The 21,494-nt window shown below is 33.3% G+C and overlaps 1 protein-coding gene and 3 pseudogenes across 1 annotated transcript; 3 read left to right on the top strand and 1 right to left on the bottom strand.

Annotated features, from left to right (window-relative positions):
* The first annotated feature begins 1,388 nt into the window (after nucleotides 1–1,388).
* On the top strand, nucleotides 1,389–3,249 carry LOC123900075 (F-box/kelch-repeat protein At3g23880-like). Its single transcript, XM_045951380.1, has one exon. The coding sequence runs from the start codon at nucleotides 1,862–1,864 to the stop codon at nucleotides 3,062–3,064; it is 1,203 nt and encodes a 400-aa protein (XP_045807336.1). The 5' UTR covers nucleotides 1,389–1,861; the 3' UTR covers nucleotides 3,065–3,249.
* Nucleotides 3,250–5,320: 2,071 nt separating this feature from the next.
* LOC123900058 lies at nucleotides 5,321–11,533 on the top strand (annotated as a pseudogene).
* A 591-nt stretch (nucleotides 11,534–12,124) lies between these two features.
* On the bottom strand, nucleotides 12,125–15,902 carry LOC123900067 (annotated as a pseudogene).
* Nucleotides 15,903–16,639: 737 nt separating this feature from the next.
* Nucleotides 16,640–19,631, top strand: LOC123900048 (annotated as a pseudogene).
* The last annotated feature ends 1,863 nt before the right edge of the window (nucleotides 19,632–21,494 follow it).

The following is a 21,494-nucleotide window of genomic DNA, read 5'->3' as shown; positions in this document are numbered from 1 at the left end:
TGTTGCATGGGGGGCGCGAGAAGACATGGGGGGCGCGCGTTTTGATGATGCAAATTACATACATGCCCCAATTGCTCTATTGTTTAAAAAAAAAAGGTATTTTGGTCCAACTCAAAAGGTGCACCTTGCTAATTTAGACCCAACTAGGGTCTAAACACGCGCCCCCCATATATATATATGGCAATTGCTAATTTAGACCCAAGACCCTAGTTGAGTCTAAATTGGCAAGGTGCACTTTTTGAATTGGACCAAAATACCTATTTTTTTTTACTAATTGAGAATTAAATATATTAGTGATTAAAATCGTGCACTAGTCTATTTGGTGCCAAGGGAGTACTAGATTTGGTTATGTCCAACGTAGGGGTGTTCATGGTTCATGAACTGCCCTGAACTGAACCATTTATATGGTTCAGTTTATTAACTGAACCACTTTTTATAAAAACCAGTTTATTTCTCAAACCAGTTTCAGTTCAGTTCAGAACCAGTTTAGAACCAGTTTACATCTTTAAACTGGTTTAGTTTCATTTAACTAGTTTAAAACCAGTTTTTCAATAAAACCAGTTTTAAACCAATTTTTTGTATTAAAAAAACACGGATTTCCTATAAAAACCTAAAATCGGCCGAAAATACAATAAATCGGCTGAAAAATTGAAAATCGGCCGAAAACCATAAAAACACCCGAAAATCGTAAAATCGGCCGAAAACCCAAAAAACACCCGAAAATCTTAAAATTGGCCGAAAACTCAAAAAATCGGTCGAAAACCCAAAAATCGGCTGAAAACTCAAAAACCGGCCGAAAACTCAAAAATCGGCCGAGTCGGCCGAAAACCCAAAAAACACCAGAAAATCCATAAATCGGTCGAAAACAAAAAATTTGGCGAAAAACCTAAAATTGGCCAAAAACCCCAAAAAACATCCGAAAATCCATAAATCGGGTGAAAACAAAAAACCGGGCGAAAAACCTAAAATCGGCCAAAAAACATCCGAAAATCCATAAATCTTCCGAAAACCGAATTCGGCCGAAAAACTCAAAAAACATCCGAAAATCCATAAATCAGCCGAAAACACAAAAATCGGCGTTCGGTGGATTTTTTGGGGTTTCAACCGATTTTTTGTGTTTTCGGCCGATTTTAGGTTTTTCGGCTGATTTTTTGATTTTTCGGCCGTTTTTTGGGTTTTCGGCCAATATTTGGGTTTTCGGCCGATTTCTTGAGTTTTCGGCCGATTTTTGGGTTTTCGGCCGATTTTTGAGTTTTCGGGTGCTTTTTGGGGTTTCGGCCGATTTTTGGATTTTCAGGCAATTTTTGAGTTTTCGGGTGATTTTTGGGGTTTTCGGCCGATTTCTTGAGTTTTCGGCCGATTTTTTGAGTTTCGGCCGATTTTTGTGTTTTCGAAAAAAATTAAAAAATAAAAAACAGTTCATAGATTGAAACTGGTTCTGAACTAGTTATAAATTGAATTGTAACTGTTTATTAAAAGTGGTTCAGTTCAAAATTGTATTGAATGGTTCAGTTTAAAATATGGTTCAGTGCAGTTCGAACTACTTTTTGGTTGAGTGCACTGAATTTTTGAACAACCCTAGTCCAACCAACGCAACACAACACTAGTAGTTAAAAACAAAACAAAACAAAACAACCCTAATTCATTATTACTATATATATGTATATAGCCGCCGCTGATGGTACTAGATTGCGAGTACTGACTGTGGGTTGGAATGGTTGTAACTCTCTGATTTCAACTCAACTTCTACTCTTCCACTAACCTACCTTGGTATGATGTTTTTTTAATTCTTCTTTTTATATATCTTAGTGCTTCTTTGTTTGTTTATCCAAAACAAAACATACCTTCATTCATAATATCAATGATCGATGAAACATCTGCCGTCAATGATGCTCCCACTCTTCCATATAACCTCGTGGAAGAAGAAATCCTCTGTAGGTTACCCGTGAAATACCTTCTTCAATTTCGATGTGTTTGTAAGTCGTGGAATTCTCTAATATCTGATCCTAGATTCGCAAAGAAGCATCTTAGCATGTCAACCACATGCCGCCTCCACTTTATACGCCGCTGTTGCCACCCCAGGGGCACGATTGCTTCTTGCCCCCTCCAATGCATTTTCACCAATACTTCTTGCCGTTCAAAAAATAAAAATAGTAAAAAAAACAAAAAAAAACCCACCGTGTGCATCAATGTAACACAGCTCAAGTATCCTTCCTACCGATCTAATTGTCCACCTCATGTATTTGTCGGTTCTTGCAATGGCATCCTTTGTCTTGCTCATGAATTCTCCATTGATGATTCCTTGGTTGTTATACTGTGGAATCCTTCCCTTAGAAAAGTCAAGGAATTGCCCCAGTCACATTACCCTAACTTGTCTCGCATCTCATATGGCTTCGGGTATGATTTTGTTATTGATAATTATAAAGTGGTTGCTGTTTTATGCTTCACGGTGCATAATAGTAGTGGTGATTTGCTTGAGAAAGCTGTAGTGAAGATTAATACTATGGGTACCAATTTTTGGAGAAATATACAAGAGTTCCCTTTTGATAGTATGATTGGAAATACAGTTCCAGGAATATTTGTGAGTGGCACGATTAATTGGTTGGCCTCTAAATGTTGGCGGAAAAGTCCATGCTTTATTGTATCTCTTGATTTAGGCACCGAGTCTTATCAAAAGTTGCTGATGCCTGATTATGGAGAGGTAAATGTGAATTTCTTGAATTTGTGTGTGTTGAGAGATTGCTTGTGCATCATTTCGGGTCATGATGTTTGGATTATGAAGGAATATGGAAATAAAGAATCTTGGACTAAATTGTTCAATGTTTCATACAAGGGAGAGCCTAGTAGGTCAAATGAATTGTTCAACGCAGTCTATATGTTTGAGGATGGTCAAGTGTTGTTTGAATCTTCAGAAGATGGATATGTCAAGATGATTGTTCATGATCCAAGGATTGGTACTATTAAGTATATTAAGTTTCAAGACAAGAGTGTTCATAATTCACCAGGTGACTATGACAAGTATCCAATTGTTTGCGTTGAGAGTTTGATATCACCTTGTTTTTAATAATAGGATTGAGTTTGAGATTCAACTTCTTCAACCTAGCTATATGTTAATTTATTTATTTTGTACTTTTCTGAATTATGATTGTTGTTTCTTTTTAGATTTTTATTATAAATTAGTATTAGTATTTGAAATATGTTTGTGGAATGTTAGTTACTCGAAATATTAGATTTAGATGTGAAGTTAAATGACCAATCTCATCTAAAACCCTATTTTTGATTATTTTGTAGGACAATTTGTATTCCTCTCCTTTTCTTTCCATCCATGTCACGATTTTAAAATTTATACATTTGGGGTATAGATTCTAGTACTTGGTAGCTAGTATGTGCTGTACTAGTCGGAATACCCCATTTTGTACATCATTTTCAATTTGCAAATGTTTATAGTTTCATCCTCAGTTTATAGTACAGCTTACTAAATCCAATCAAATGACAAAATATTGTTTCTTAGTTTCACCCTCTCAATTTAGATAACATATTTGTTACTTATTTTAAGATTTAATATAAGTATGCCATACAAATAAATAACTAGCTATATTCAATCAAATGACAAAAAAATTCCCACAAATAACTATATTTAATAAATTTAGCAAATAGACCGTCAAATCATATATTATTGAATAACAAAATTGTTTGACACATTTTCTTCATTAAATTAAGATTAGCCGGAAGGAAATATGACTACTACCTTCTAGATAAGCCAAGGACTCCAAGCTTGATTTGTAAATTTTTAACTCTGTATGAGAAAACAATCTTTTTAAGTTCTGTCATAAACAATCTAGTTTAGAATACTACGGTTGTAGTTACAAAGAATTAACCGAATAGTATACAACTTAGAAGTTAATAGTCACATGAAAATATAAAATATTACAAATTAAAATTTCAAATCGTTACAAATCCAAATTAACTTTAACTATTATAATAATAATAATAATTTGTATCCAATTTCCATTAAAACCTGAAAGGAAAAAAACCAAGTTAGTATCAGAAGCCAAAATCAATTTAATAATAGAGAAGACCATGGTTTTATGATATTCTCATCAATAAGAACCATAAAACAGGTCAAACTATATTGCCATATTGTCTCTCTAGACTTTCCTCTTGAACTCCTTACTTGTGTCATTAGCTTTGTCCATGCAAAAACACCAACTACATATTAGAATGATTAGGTATCCCTCTAAAGGTTAATCCACGATGCATGTTAGGTGATAAAAAATAAATATCAGTTCTGAATAGAAAATCACAATGAAGCAATAAAATGAGTCTTTAAGGCATTCTATAAATATCAGTTATGATTACTTGCTAATGGAACCCAAAGCATTACGACAGTGTTACTAACACAAACTTTTGAAGTTCTGACATATGGTAAGTATTTAGGTGAGTGACCATTGTTTGTATTCATTTGAATGTTGGTTATCCTAAAGAGCTACTCCCAGATCCCAACTTATAACATGATCATGATCTTTCCAAAAAAAGTACATGAATTACAGTAGAAGCTAATAATCACAACAGATCATTCGACAACATATATAGGCAACAATATTCAACAAAAAAGCTAATCTAAATAAACTATCTCTACTGAAAAAGACTAACCTAACAAATTACAAATTCAACAAAAAATAGATAGAATGCCTCCTACAATCACAACCACTACGAGCATAAGTTATCCACTGCGAACAATGAATCGGGAAGTAATGAAAACAGACCATAAAGCATCCATTGTTTTGATTCTAGTCTTTATTTTGTTCATTCTATATAGGTAATAATGATCGAGAAATACTTGCATGGACTAAAAAAATTTGGACCAAATTTGGTCACACACACATAATTGAGGAAAAGGTAAAAAGAGAAAATAATTAAATAATGTGTATTTTAAAATAATTAAATGATATGTGTTGTTATGTGAGTGTGACCAAATTGGATTCAAATTTGTTTGGTCCATGCAAGCATTTTTCATAATGATCACACTAAGAGTAATTGACAATTCTATAAAAAAAAATCAAAGCAATGTGAATTTGAAATTGGTTACTTTCACTCATATATGTGACCTTGTGAAATAATTTGTGTCTCATATTTATCAACTTTCAGATATCATAGCCATTTTTTTCAAAAGTTTTTAGCAATTAAACTAAGAATTTTTAAAACTTAGATTAAAACTTAAGCATATGTTCTCATAGTAGTCTTGATTTGTTACTATAATTTAAAAAAATCTGTAATTTAACCACCTAAATCCTTGTAACAACTCCTAAAAAATAGGGAAACAAATCCTAATAAATATGACAACTAAGCAACAATATTTTCAACAGAAATTCAAAGAAAACTTACCACTTCTTGTGGTGACCATGTTTATCTAAGATCTTGTGATTTGAAACACTTGTTAAAAAAATTAGCGCTTTCATCACCTTCTTACAACCATGGAAATCAATTATTTGTGTAAGTAAGCTTGATGAAATCAAAATTAGCGCTTTCATCACCTTCTTAGTAGTTTCACTTACCACAATAATTTATTATCTAGCTACATATAGATCTACTACATTTTGAACAGATTAGTAATTTCAAATCTTTTTAAAATACCTGCTGCATTACTATCTTCTTCAACCTATACATTTTCTGTCTTCAACATTCAACTTTTTATCTATAACATTGCCAATGAACTTTCATAGCACTTCAGATTCAGATTTGAACATTTTTATCTATAATATTAGTATAGAGTTCCAATTAAGTAAAGTTTCTATAGGAACATGTGATGAAAAATATTGATGTGAACACACATGCCTAGAGTTGCTATCGATACCTAACTCACACTATCATATATACTCGCAACAAACATCCATCATCACTTCCTTAAGCAAACCAGACAATCTTGAAACCATATCCATCCAGTCAACTACTTGTCCGATCGTAGTCAACTTTATGAACTAATTTCAACTAAGTTCAACTATTGATGACAATTACACAAACTATATCAGTGTGGATTATTATTATTATAATTAATTAATATTACCTGTTTTCTCAATTTTAAATGACAATAACAAGGAAACTTTTGACTCCAACTTTCAAATGTGCCAAACAAAAAAGAAAAGTTCCTGATTTGAACTTAGACTTTGACGCCAATTCTGACAATTCTACTTCATCACAAAGTGAATCAGAAGATAATTATATGGATTATAGTACTGCATCCAGTTCGGATGAGGAGGATCAACACCCTACTAATAATGACAACAATGTTCAAGATGAAGGTTCAATTCATTCCAGATTTTAATGAATTCACCAATTTCAATTTTAAATATAGCTACTATATACTTATACAATCCATAAGTTATTATACATATAAGATGTTTCTTTTATCAAATTTTTTAATAGGTTATTCTGATATTGGTGATCCAAATTGGGACTGCAACGCTTGTGGAGCAGCCATGTGGTATCAAGAAAGAAAAGGTAAAAGTACAGACACAACAACTCCTCATTTCCAAATGTGTAGTAATAATGGAAAATTTCAGTTACCATTGCTAATCGAACCACCTGATGTTCTTAGACAATTATTGTTTGATCAAAATTCTGCCGAGAGTAAAAAATTTCAACAGAATATCAGAATTTATAACTCAATGTTTGCATTCACATCTCCTGGAATGAAGATTGATAACACATTCAAAAAGGTAGAGGGCCACCAACTATATGGATCCAAGGACAAACATGTCACCGAATGGGAAGTTTGTTACCTTTACCTGGACAGTCACCAAAGTTTGCACAACTTTATATTTATGACACTGACAATGAGATCAATAACAGAATGCAGGGCTTCAGGTTTAACTTTGTTGCATATCTCCTTATGATAGTATAAACATTTATTTACTGCAAGCCTACTAAATCATTTATTAACTTTTCCTTTATTTAATGATATTATACAGCACTACCAATGACATCTCCACAAACTGTGCAAAAATTGAAGGAAATTCAAAGGGGTTTAGAATGGCACGTGATCGATTGGAAGAAAATCACTCCAACGATCTTAGACTTAAGCTTCTTTTTGAAAGAACTACTGATGGAAGAATATACAATCAACCAACTTTTTCTGAAGTTTCAGCACCAATTGTCGGTGATGTTGATTATGCAAGCTGCAGAGATATTATTTTGGAAAGGCAATCTGTCGACTTAAAAGAATTGATGAGTTTCATCCGGCTTATCTAGCATATCAGTATCCTCTCATCTTTCCTTATGGAGAAGACGGTTTTAGACGTGGAACTAAACTTCGAGAGGAACCTGATGTTGAAATAACCAAGAGAAACCGTTTAACAATCATGGATTGGTTATCTTTTAGAATCCAGAGTAGACAAAATGAGGCTCCGACTTTGTTATCTTCCCGAAGATTTTTTCAACAATTCTTGGTAGATGGATATACAATGATGGAATCCGAAAGATTGTCTTGGATCACAAATAATCAATCCAAACTCAGAGTTGCCAAATATCGGAAATTGAATGATGAAACCAATAGTGGAGGAAAAATGGGAGAGTTATTTTACCTTCAACTTTTGTTGGTGGTAAAAGATACATGGATGGATTGTATTTTGATGGAATGGCTATATCATCTGCAGTTGGTTTTCCAGATTTATTCATAACTTTTACTTGCAATCCAAATTGGCCTGAAATACGCAGATTGCTTGCCAACAGTAATTTGAAACCTCAAGATCAGCCTGATATCATTTCTAGAGTTTTTAAAATTAAGTTTCATGAGTTCATGTGGGATTTGACCAAAAAACATCTATTGGGAAAAGTTTTCGCATGTAAGTGCTTTTTTTAACTATACTTCATAACTTATGTTTATAATTATAACATTTCAGTTTACATTGCATTTGGAACTAACTATTTCCAAATTTTCAGATATGTAAACCATTGAATTCCAAAAAAGAGGGTTACCTTACCTCATGCTCATTTTTTTACATCCATCAAGCAAATACCCTACTCCTAATGACATTGACAACATCATCTCAGCTGAGATTCCAGATCCAGATACCGAATCTGAATTGTATAACTTAGTCAGTGCCACATGATTCATGGCCCGTGTGGACGAAGCCGTGTTTCATCACCGATTCACCATGCATGACGAATGGCAAATGTTCCAAATATTTTCCAAAGAATTTTGAAGCAACAACAGTTGTAGATAAAGATGGTTTTCCAGTTTATAGAAGAAGGCCAGATTGGAAAACAATTGAAAAAAATGGTATCTCTCTTGACAATCGTCATGTCGTTCCTTACAATAAAAAATTGTTAAAATTCCAAGCTCACATCAACATGAAATGGTGTAACCAAACTACTTCAATCAAGTACTTATTTAAGTCCATCAACAAAGGTTATGATAGAATTACTGCTACTATCACAAGATCACACACTGAAAATCAACAACCAATTCAACAAGTTGATGTTAAATAGTACCTTGATTGTAGCTATATTTCTCCATGTGAGGCATGTTGGAGGATTTTCTCTTCTCCGATCCACGGAAGAAAGCCTGCGGTTGAACGACTATATTTTCACTTACTTGGAGAGCACTCAATCTACTTGTCTGATTCAGATCGAATAGATGATATCCTCCTGAAACCAAGTGTGACTGAGTCGATGTTCACTGCTTGGTTAGAAGCAAACAAAAAATATCCACATGCAAGGACTTTGACTTATAGTGCTTTTGTAGGACACTTTCTTTATGTCAGACAGACATGGGAATGGAAACCCAGAAAAAGAGGTTATACACGCCAAGTAAGGGGGAACTTTACTATTTGAGGATGATGCTTACAGTTGTTCAAGGTCCTACATGCTATGAAGACATCAGAACAATCAAAGGAACACAATATGATTCTTATAGAGATGCATGTTTTGCTTCAGGGTTTTAAGAGGATGACAAAGAATACATTGAAGCTATAAAGGAAGCACACAAATGGGGATTAGGTGTGTTCCTAAGAAAATTATTTGTGACTTAGTTACTTGCAACTACAATGGATCGTCCAAGACATGTGTGGAATAAGACTAAGCATCGGTTAGCAGATGGAATTCTCTAAAATCAAAGACGTCTGCAAATAACAGAGGTCATTACCTACTATTCCAATGTTAATTAGATTTTTTAACACATCTTTTATTCTGTCAAATTTTTATTCAACTATTTTAACTACTTTCAACTCTTGAACTTACTGAAGAAGAGATTGATAATCTAACACTGCTGGAAATTGAGAAAAGTTTGCAAGCAAACCGTAAAAGTTTAAAGGATTTTCCAACTATGCCATATCCAAATGGTTATGTCACAGAAACATTAGGGAATCACCTCATTTATGATGAGAAAGACTATAATGCTGCAGAACAACTCATTCAGTTTAATAAATTGTACGCTTCACTCACAGGTTACACATCTTTCCTACTCAATTCTCCAGACACATTTTCATTCAAATTAAAAATATCAATGGCAATCATCATTTTGTTTCATGATACCATTTTATTCTATTAACAGATGAACAGAAGGCCATTTATGAAAAAATCATTGATGCAGTTAATAGACAAGAGGGAGGTGTTTTCTTCTGACATGGTTATGGTGGCACTGGAAAAACCTTTATGTGGATAACTCTTGCGTCGGCTTTGCGTGCACAGAAAAAAATTGTGTTGATGGTTGCCACAAGTGGAATAGCTTCTTTATTATTGCCAGGAGGAAGAACTGCCCACTCCAAGTTCAAGATACCTGTTCGAACACTTGAAAACTCAACATGCAACATAGATCATAAAGACGAACTTGCAGGTTTACTAAAACAAACAAAGTTAATAATTTGGGATGAAGCCCCGATGGCTCACAGGTATTGTTTTGAAGCTTTGGATACAACTTTAAAAGATGCAGTATTTGAAGGCAAAGTTGTGGTTTTTGGAGGTGACTTTAGACAAATACTACCCTGTTGTGCCAAGAGGAAGTCAATCGGATATCATTCACTCTTCAATTAATGCTTCAAAATTTGGGATGAATGTGAGGTACTAACACTCACCAAAAATATGCGGCTTCAAAGTTCGACAAACTCAGCTCATAATAGTGAAATCTCAGAATTCTCTGAATGGCTATTAAAAGTTGGAGAAGGAAAGTTATCTGAACCAAATGATATTGACATTCCATATGAACTTTTGATTACTGATTATAAAGATCCCATCAAAGCAATAGTTGAGAGTACATATCCTTATTTGTTGCAAAATTATCAGCGTCCTGATTTTTTACAATCAAGAGCAATTTTGGCGTCAACTATTGAAATTGTGGATCATATCAATAATTAAGTCCTTAATTTGCTTCCAGGTAATTATACATCGAAATTTTTCTTTGTTTTTTAAGTCTCATAATATCAATATAAATGAATTGTTTCATTTTCTTTTCATATGTTTAACATTTTTTAGGAGAAACGGCAGAATATTCAAGCGCTGATTCTATTGACCGAACTGAAGCTGCTCATAGTGAAGCATTTGATGTTGTTACTACTGAATTCCTAAGTTCTTTGAGATGTTCTGCCGTTCCAAATCACAAAATAGTGTTAAAGGTTGGAACACCAATTATGCCTCTAAGAAACTTGGACCAATCTGAAGGGTCATGCAACTGTACCAGACTAACTAACAAAACTTGGTGAACATGTACTGGAGGCAAAGATCATTTCTGGGAAGAACATTGGTGCTATCATCTACATACCAAGAATGGAAATGTCACCTTCAGAGTCACCCTGGCCTTTCAAACTTATTAAAATGCAGTTTCCCATAATTGTATCCTTTGCTATGACAATTAACAAATCACAAGGACAGTCTTTGGACAGTGTTGGTTTATATCTACCACGATCAGTGTTTAGTCACGGACAATTGTATGTTGCAATGTCCAGAGTTAAATCCAAGAAGGGATTAAAGATCTTAATCCATGATAAGGAAGATGGACAGCATAAGACTACTACTAATGTAGTTTTCAAGGAAGTCTTACAAAATCTTTGAAACAGGTTAGCTTCTATTTAATTCTTTCTCGGTTCAATAATTATTAATGTTATCATCAACAATTAAAAAAAATTCAATTTTTCATTTCTAATGCATATTAACATTCAGGTAACATGAATAGCAAAACCTGCCTTCAACAATTTAGAGGATAATATGGATGCACTCTATCTTCATCTTCAACACAATGGATTTCAACTGCTACATGGCTGAACTATGTTTCATCTATTTTGGTTTCTTAGGCATTTAGGCATACAGCTAGCATTCCAATTTTAAGGCTTTCAGTTATGTAACATTATGTTTCAGGATATCATCTCAGACTATATGCTGACTCTTTTTTTGTAACATGATGAAACATTTCTTTATCAATGATATAATCCAAATCAAATATTATTGCAGTTCAAACTTTACACATATCCATTTTACATAATAACACATAGAATTACAATTATTGAGTTTTTCATTGCAATAAATAATTACCGAGTAATAATGAAGCATACTTATTAATTTACTTAGTTACTTGAATAAAAAAAAATTTACTTAGTTACTAACCTCAAACATCCTCTTATTAAGCTGCAACTGCTAAAATATACTCATCGGACTGCAAAACAATTGTTACTGCTATGCAAAACGAGACAGCTATGTCCAAGTCTCCTATTTGGTGGGGGGGATCTAGCGTATTATCCGGTTGATGCACTTGATGATGCTTTCGAGTTGGTCTTTTGTTTCTTTGGTATCATTGATGAAATTTTAATAACATTGCATCAGCAAGCCATTCATTTGTCAATTGCATTAAGGGTCAAAAGCTTTGGGATTTAATCTTTAAATGATTGGATTAGGAAGCGGAGGGATGGAGCACTGAAGGTAATAATTTGATATGGAAAGGTAAGAATGGCAAGAAGGTTTCACATTTAATTTGTTTAACAACGGTTTGGTGTATTTAGTTGAAACACGATGATATTACCTTTAACGGAAAAGTCACAAATGATGGAATGAAGCGGCTATCTTGGTCTTGGTTCATTTGCAGGGAGGCTAGGAACAAATCCTCAATGAATCAAGACCAAGACAGCCGCTTCATTCCAATCCATTGATATTACCTTTAACGGAAAAGTCACAAATGTTTTGGAAATGGATTGGAATATTTTTTGGAACAAATTCCTCATAATCCAAAAAATATTCCATTCCATCACATGAATGAATCAAGGAAAAAATGTAATTTTCTTCGACAAACTGCTCTAACAGAGAGTTACATACAATAAAATAAAATCAAAACATGATTGCATATTAGTTGGTTATTGATACTTCATTTCTAAGATTTCTAATGCATGCAAGAAATAACATTAATGAGAGGGTTGTAGGGGGGGTTAAAAGAAGCATCACAAGAAGTGAAGTAGCATTATTAAATTATCTCTTATTAGGTGGATCATGGATGGTACTTCCAATTCCTCATTTTAACCCAAATCAATTTAATTATTTATTAAAAAAACATTACTATTGTTTAAAGCTATTCTATCTAACCATCATGCTAATTTGTATCCTCCTTAACATTATATATACCTTTTGTGATGCTTTTGGCCAAACAGTCGACATGATACGTAATCTACCTAAGATTATTGCATTTTCCTCGGCCCAAACATTATATCTTTCTGCTCTGAGAAACAATCCTTGGTAGCTCGTTCTTGAACCGATAATGAATAGTGCAGCTTGGCCCTTACTCCAGTTAAAACTCCGTGGTTTTCACCCACAGAACCAAATATGTGAAGCTTGATTGATCACTTCTTTAAGGAAAAAAGGTTCTCTCTACACTTCGTGCCAAATACCTGCTCAAGATCAAGTGGTTGGTGTTCTAACTAACGTTTCACCTCCTACAAGAGTTGCTCATCTCCAAGACAATATAGAAATTATCAATCATCCATAGGTAGTTCGGATTATTTAAACCAATTGTGTAAGTTTCTGAGTCTATAAAAAGACTTTACCTGATTTTGTCAACAAAAAAAAAAAAGACTATACCTGATGTAGTTCATGTACACTTGTTTCAGAATAACACATTCAGTTTACTCTTTCTCTAATGATGAACACTACCAATAATCACCGCACGAACATAATCCATCTGAGAACTGGTGAAATCGCTTTGTATCTCGGAGAACGATAGTACGCTTCTCTACCATTGACACAAATTTTGCAGCGTTGTGACAATCACGGCATATTCTTAGATTTTTTATTATAACCAACGGCGAATCTGCACTGCTGACCAAAAGTCCATATGCAAGAGCTATTTTCTCACTATGTTTGGTGATCATATCCATTTTCACCTCCTCATTAACATCATGAGGAACTGATTCTGTTTCGGGCACAAATCCAACCTCTTGAATTTTTCTCATAACCTCTTCTAGCTTTTTATGTATTCTATGTCAATCAGGGTGAGTGTAATCATCTACAACAAAACGGTGGATTTTATTCCCATGTTCAATAAAACTACATCCGGGATTTTGTGTAACAACTTTAGCCTTCATTAAAGCCCTTACTTTTGATGCATGACTCCACAAACCTGCAGCAGAATACATGTTCGACAGCGTGATATAGTTTCTAGGATCTAACGCAATCAAATTCTCTGCGGCTTCCTTCCCTAGATCAATGTTTCGATGAACCCTACAAGCACCAAGAACTTTGCCGCTAAGTCCCTCTTTGGTACTGTTTTTTGCTAATTCCCAGATATCCACCAGATGAGACTGTTTCCCAAGAGCCCACAGAGAAGCGCCTGGCCAGACAAATAGCTTTGTCGCTGGAACAAGAAGGAAACCCCAGACTCCAGAATTTGGCTCGAATGGCATGTTCTTAATCAGTTCATGAGCCTCATTGAGTAGACCACAACGACCGAGAAGATCAACCATACATGAATAATGATCCGATCGTGGTTGAACTTTGTAAACATCAAACATGATCTTGAAGTAGTATTTACCTTCCATGACAAGCCCTGAATGGCTACATGCACTTAATAAATGAGTAAAAGTAACATGATCAGGATTAATTCCTTCTTCCTTAACAACCCTTTCGAAGAACTCGATTGCTTCTTTCCCACGCCCATGCATCGCATAACCTGCAAGCATTAAGTCCATGCCACTTTATCAGGTTTACTTATCTCTAAAAATACCTTGCGAGAATCATTCAATCTCCCTAACTTTGAGTACAAGTTCGAAAGAGTAGTCACAATTGTTACATTTCCATCAAGACCACAGGTAAAAATCACACCATGTAAAGCCTCTACCGATCTTCCCAAAGGCAAATTTCACAAGCTTGAAGCAAAGTCACCATCGTGGCTTCATCAGGAAAAAATTCATTAACGCTAATCATATCAAAACAGTTAAAAGCCTCATTTCATTAGGCATTCCATTTTGAGCACAAACTGCAACACTTGAATTCCAAGACACCATACTCTTCTCACTCTCCGGCATTTCACAAAACAATTTGAAAGAAGATTCAACAAAGCCAAACTTCCCATACATATTAACAAGAGCATTAACAACCTTCACCTCAAACACCAAACCCAATTTGAATGCACAACAATGAACATAAATGATAAGAGATACACAAGCCTGTATAACTAGGGGTGTTCAAAAATTCAGTGCACTGAACCAAAAAGTAGTTCAAACTGCACTGAACCATATTTTAAACTGAACCATTCAATACAGTTTTGAACTGAACCACTTTTAATAAACAGTTACAATTCAGTTTATAACTAGTTCAGAACCAGTTTCAATTTATGAACTGTTTTTTATTTTTTAATTTTTTTCGAAAACACAAAAATCGGCCGAAACTCAAAAAATCGGCCGAAAACCCAAAAATCGGCCGAAACCTCAAGAAATCGGCCGAAACCGCAAAAATCGGCCGAAAACTCAAGAAATCGGCCGAAACCCCAAAAATCGGCCGAAAACTTAAAAAACCGGCCGAAACCCCAAAAATCACCCGAAAACTCAAAAATCGCCCGAAAACTCAAAAAATCGGCCGAAAACCCAAAAAATCGGCCGAAAACACAAAAATCGGCCGGAAACTCAAGAAATCGGCCGAAAATCCAAAAATCGGCCGAAACCTCAAGAAATCGGCCAAAACCCCAAAAATCGGCCGAAAACTCAAGAAATCGGCCGGAAACTCAAGAAATCGGCCGAAAACCAAAAAATTGGTTTAAAACTAGTTTTATTGAAAAACTGGTTTTAAACTAGTTAACTGAAACTAAACCAGTTTAAAGATGTAAACTGGTTCTAAACTGGTTCTGAACTGAACTGAAACTGGTTTAAGAAATAAACTGGTTTTTATAAAAAGTGGTTCAGTTAATAAACTGAACCATATAAATGGTTCAGTTCAGGGCAGTTCATGAACCATGAACACCCCTATGTATAACAGATATAAAAGTAAGCTCATTCAATTTCAATTCTGTATCAGATTTCATCTTACAAAACACCTTCAAGCAGTAACCAAGTTGTCCACTTTTTGAAAACCCAGAAACCAAAGAATTCCATGAAACAATATCTTTGTTAGGCATTTCATCAAACAATAAATGTGCACCTTGGCTGGAACCCATTTTGAGGTAACAAGATACCAATTGATCACCTATGAACCCATCACGGTAATCATGAGATTTGATCACATGGGCATGAATGATCCTGCAAATTGAGACAGAGGATGAAGATTTCATAGCAAGAAGTAAAGTAGATAGAAAAGGGTCATAATGGTGTGTGGAAATTGAATGGAATTGGAGAGAGGTTTGAGAGAGATGTGAACTTGTGAAGAAAACGTAGGAGGAGGAGAATGTAAAAAGAGAGGGGGACAATAGTTCCAACGTTAGAGGCTTTAGCATTTCTCTTACTCTTTAGGCTCCATTTGGCAACTAAAAAAAAAACTAGCTTATAGTTTATCTTTTATATATGTTTGGCAAGTTAAAACCTGTTCGGTAACGGTCTTTTCAGAAAGAGCTTATAGTTTTATTTTATTAATTTATAGCTTATTTTTCAGACGCTATTTCAATTAGCTTGTAGCTTATCATTTTTTCTTCCAATTTTTTATCTAATTATCACCTCATTCGTCCTAAAATATAAGCAAAAATTCGTCAATAAAAGTGAATGTATTTTGTCCAAATCTTTAACCAAATACATTAATTTTATTTGACTCATTTTTGCTTATATTTTGGGATGGATTGAGTATTAAAATACTATAGAAAATTTATATTAATATCATACTATAAACTATTTTATATTTTTATACGCAAAAACTAACCCGTGCATTGCAGGGCTTAAATAACCTATAAATCCATTTTGCCTGATTAAAGTGTAATGAGGTAAACAAAAATTGAATGAGGTGAGCTATGAGAGTGTGTCGATACATAAATTTCAAAATAAAAATTTTATTTTTGGCTTAATTATGTTTTTAGTTCCTGAGGTTTATTTTTGCAGTTTTAATCCCTAAAATTTCTGCATTAAATGTTTTTTTTAGTACCCCATCAAATAAATTTAATTTTTTACTTGCCACGTCACTATTTAAAATCTGTCATTTATTTGTGTGAAGGATGAAAATAGTTTTTTCACTCTAAAATTAAAATGGATTATGAACTTGTCTTGTTGACTGAAGGGAGCACTGCACAGTACAAAACTTGAAATAGAGTTTGGAAGTTGAGTCTAATAATAACATAACACGTTGACGCTCGCTCTCGTTCTGCAAATAGGATAGAAGTTAGGGAATGGACACTTCTGCCCTAAAATCCCTCAACAGCTTTCATTTTCGATCCAAACTTTCTCTTTTTCGTCAATCTATCACTTCACTTCAATTCTCCTCCTCCTCCTCCTCGATTCTCTCCCCTGAAATCCTCTCTCAGTACTAGTAAGTAATAATCTCTCTCTCTCTCTCTCTCTCTCTCTCTCTCTCTCTGTGGCTAATTTGCTTTTATTGTTTTAATTATTCTAATTTTATATTATTATTTTTTTTTTGACAGGAATTTTATATTATTATTATTATTATTATTATTATTGTTTAATTGTGATTACAGATGGTTCTGCTGCTGAGATAAGCAGCAAAGAAGGTAGTTTGCCTCAGGGTGTTGGACAAGGGATTAATGAATCATCACATTCCAAGATTCTTCAAGTTGTACTTGTTTCCCCTCAGGTATGTATAAGTATAACATTCTCTACTTCAATTTTATAATATTTAATTCAGATTTTAATATATTCAATATCCGACTTCTTGAATGTGAGGCGTTGTCATGGTAGTTCTTGAATGTATCAATTGGTAGTTAGTTTGGTGTCTTTGTAATTTTATTACATTTAGGAATTGTAGTCACAATGACTCACATATTCAACAACTAATGTCTGCCTTAGGTTTTGAGTAAATGTGTGGTGTCCAACTCACTTGTATGGTTGTTCTTCTGAGCCTAATGTGGATGATCCCCCCTCGTGACCCAACAATATGTTTTTCTATCTTTGGGATGGATAGGATGAAAATATGCTTGTGTAGACTTGACTCGAGTTTTCTCTACTTGTGGAATTGAGGACTTTACCGTAGGAAAGTAAGCGTGTGCTCTGACAATCAACATGTTGGTTTAGCGGCACAATTTGTTGTTTGTCTACTTTTCATTCATGTTTAATTATCTCGAATATATATATATATATATATATATATATATATATATATATAAACTTGATGAAAGTGTGAAACATATTGGACTATGGTATCCATGATTTATCATGTACAAAAACCTTCTTGCTGTCAGCATTGGTAATTTTGTTTTAGAATTTTGTTGTGTAGTCCAAAATACTATTCAAGTGCAAGAGATTGTTTCCTTTATCTTTAAAAAAGAATACGGATACTTGTCAAACTTTTTAGTTCATTACTCAATATCACAAGAAAAACTGGTTTATGTCATTTTCCTGACGATTTCCACAATTCACTAACAATGACATGTATTCAAAAGAATAACCAATATCCCTAGAAGCATTCTCTGATATTTATTTCTTGGTAGATTCCAGGAAACACTGGCTGCATTGCTAGAACATGTGCAGCGTCAGCTGTTGGACTACACTTAGTTGGGGTGAGTTTTGCTTTCTTAGCCAACAATTATTTACATGTGATAATAAGATTGTCTTCTCTTTCATGTTTGTTGCAAAGTACCAGTGTTGTCAATCGCACATCACGGAAAATAGCGGTTTGTTCCAACTCTGCTGTAGTGCCACTATAGTTGTTGCTATTTGACAACATCTTATACTAAATATTGTATTGCGAAACAATACCAGTTTATTCAAATTCCGCTATACTTTTGCGTTCATATGTAACAACACTTCAAAATACTAATTATAGCCTTTGTATTCCTCTATCTTTTCAGCCATTAGGATATAAGGTGGATGATACCAAACTAAAGCGAGCTGGATTGGACTACTGGCCGTATCCATGGATATATATGCTTCTTTAAAGTTGAAATCTTTATCTCATTTGCATAACTTCTTCTATTCTTGAAAATCTTTTCTAATTTCTACCATACATGGTAGTTCTAGTATTTCCTCCATACTTAAAATACAATTTAAATTTAGACTAAATATATGTACTTTTTGCTTATATTTAAGTCCATAGGGAGTACCTAATTTATCGAGGTCTATTTCAAATTGAGTTATGCTTGACCCGTATTAATCCCTACACTTCTAAATATATTGTTTTACTAGTTGAAGTGTGTTGCTTTTCAAATCAAGTATATCAAACAGTTTCAACTGATCAAATATCGTTTTATCTAAAATTTAAAGAAAGATATTGACGCAATTCCATTACTGTTTTATATTTGTTTCCTTTATTAACACAATTGCAGATACGTAGTTGTTAAAATTCACGATTCTTGGGAAGGTTTTCGTGATTATTTTTTACAACAGGTGATGATTATCATCTTAAAAGTTAAATTGCTGGAATCTCTGTCATAATTTTCTTGACTCTACATGTACTGTTATTTTGATACAGGAGGGTGAAAAGCGGTTGCTAGCATTTACAAAGAGGGGAACAAAAATTCATTCTGTAAGTTGCTTATCATTAAGTTTAATAGCATAGTTCCCTTTAATGTGTCTTTGCTTCAAAAACAAATCGATATAAGGAAAATGTGAAAGGACCGTTGATTATGGTTCCTTTGTATGTTGCAGGATTTTTCATACAGAAAAGGCGATTATCTGTTATTTGGCGCGGAGACTACTGGTCTTCCACCAGAAGCATTGTTAGATTGCAAAACTGAACCATATGGTGGTGGGACTATTAAGATCCCAATGGTTGAAACATATGTAAGGTGTTTGAATCTATCAGTAAGTGTTGGCATAGCTTTGTATGAAGCTTCTAGACAACTAAACTATGAATCACTTCAGATACCTTCAGAAACATGTATTGATACTGAGGAGGAATCATTCATTACTGAAGACATTTTTGGCTGATTATTAGATAATTTATTTCATTTCAATACAGAGAATATTCCTTTGGGATTTTTCTTAATTGATTATGCTTGCCATGCTTTAGTTTAAACTTTAAACCTGATCAAAGGGCATAAACACAGTCCTAGTTAAGTTAGCATTTAGAAGAGTTAATTTGGGTTTATCTTATCTTATGATATAAATACTTATATCTTATATCTTCTCTACCAAAAAAAAAAAAAAAAAAATAAATAAATACTTATATCTTATGTCAGGATCCCATCAGAACTCCGCAGTTAAGCGTGCTTGGGCGAGAGTAGTACTAGGATGGGTGACCTCCTGGGAAGTCCTTGTGTTGCACCTCTTTTAATAGACATGCATAGCCAAGTGGTTGAGACTTGTTTTAATAAATATGTCAGGTCCTTGGTTCAAAACTCACTTATGCGAAAATACTTATATCTTATGATACAAATACTTAAGTTGAGTTAAAATGTTAACCATACATTGATAGAAATATGATATTTTATAAACATTGGTTAAAATTATTTTAACTATAAAAAACTTATTAATGGTGGGAGAGAAAGCTGGATTAAGTGAAAATTATTTTAACTATAAAAAACTTATTAATACCAATAAATTTAAATATTTATTTAAATTAAAGAAATGACTTTTGGTTAAAATGAAAAAGGTGAAAGATGCATATGTACATATTGATAAATTTGAGCATTAGAAAATTTCAAAAATAAAAAATCATTTTTTTAAAAAATAATTACCCTAAAGTAGTGTTCTAAATCTAATGGAGTATGAAATTATTTTTCTCTTGCATGTTGTAGTTTTCGAGCTTTTACTATTTTATTTTATTTCTAAAGAGTCTAATGGAACTCGCATTTCACCAATTTCTTTATGATGACCTCAAAGATTTTAAACTTTTAACTACCATGAACGAAGACTTAAGAATTTAGCTTTTAACTACCATAATCTTCTCTTCCCTCACATTCTTTTATTCGTAAACTGAGTGATAAATATTATTTAAAAATTATCCGCAAGTCCTTACTCAATTGATAAAAAAATATCAAAATTGTTAGGTCAGATACTATGTTCAAGGTCTAAACTCCAACGTGTCTGTTTGGTAAGTCCAATAAGATAACTTATAGGTTCTGTTTGGTAAAAATAAGCTATAAGCTAGCTTATAGCTTCAAAGTTAGCTTATAGCTGAAAAGCTAGCTTATAGCGTATAGCTAATAGCTGATAGCTTATAGCTGAAAAGCTAGTAGAATAAAATTAAAGTGTTTGGCAAAATTAGCTGTTATAAATACAAAATGACATAAAAGTACATAATAGTGGGTAGTTATTTTTATTTTTTTGACATAAGTGGGTAGTTATTATATTTTTTTAAAAAAATAAAGAAATAATAAAACAAAAATGATAAGGATAAAAATGGGATAACCGTAAAAAGCTATAAGCTCAAACGCTAGTTGAAATAGCTTATCAAAAAACGCTATAAGCTAGTTAGAGAAGCTCGTTACCAAACACTTGTCATTTTATATCAAACAAGCTTATAAGCTAGTCCAATAAGCTATAAGCTAGCTTATTGGACGTACCAAACAGAGCCATAGTTTATTGTACTAGTTTATAAGCTTGTTTAAAAAAATGAGAGGTGTTTGATAACTAGTTTCTTTAATTAGCTTATAGCTTTTTTTGATATGATATTTCAAGTAGCGTTTCAGCTTATCGTTTTTTACATTTTATTCTATCTTTACCCTTATTATTTTTATCTTATTATTTCTTTATTTGTTTTTGAAAAAATATAATAACTATTCACTACAACACACAATCATGTACTTTTTTGTCATTTATATTTACAACGGTTAATTTTGTCAAACACTTTAATTCTATTTTACTAGCTTTTCAGCTATTATTATAGCTTATTTTCACAAAACAAAAAATCATTTTTTTAATTGAAATTGGTCATTACAAAAAAAAATCAATTTGACCCAAAAGAAAAATCAATTTTTTGAATATTCTTAATTTCTTATG

This window comes from Trifolium pratense, linkage group LG1 (genome assembly GCF_020283565.1).
Source record: "Trifolium pratense cultivar HEN17-A07 linkage group LG1, ARS_RC_1.1, whole genome shotgun sequence".
Taxonomy (NCBI): domain Eukaryota; kingdom Viridiplantae; phylum Streptophyta; class Magnoliopsida; order Fabales; family Fabaceae; genus Trifolium; species Trifolium pratense.
Note: the sequence above shows the minus strand (reverse complement) of the source record. Positions and strands in the feature narration are given on the sequence as shown.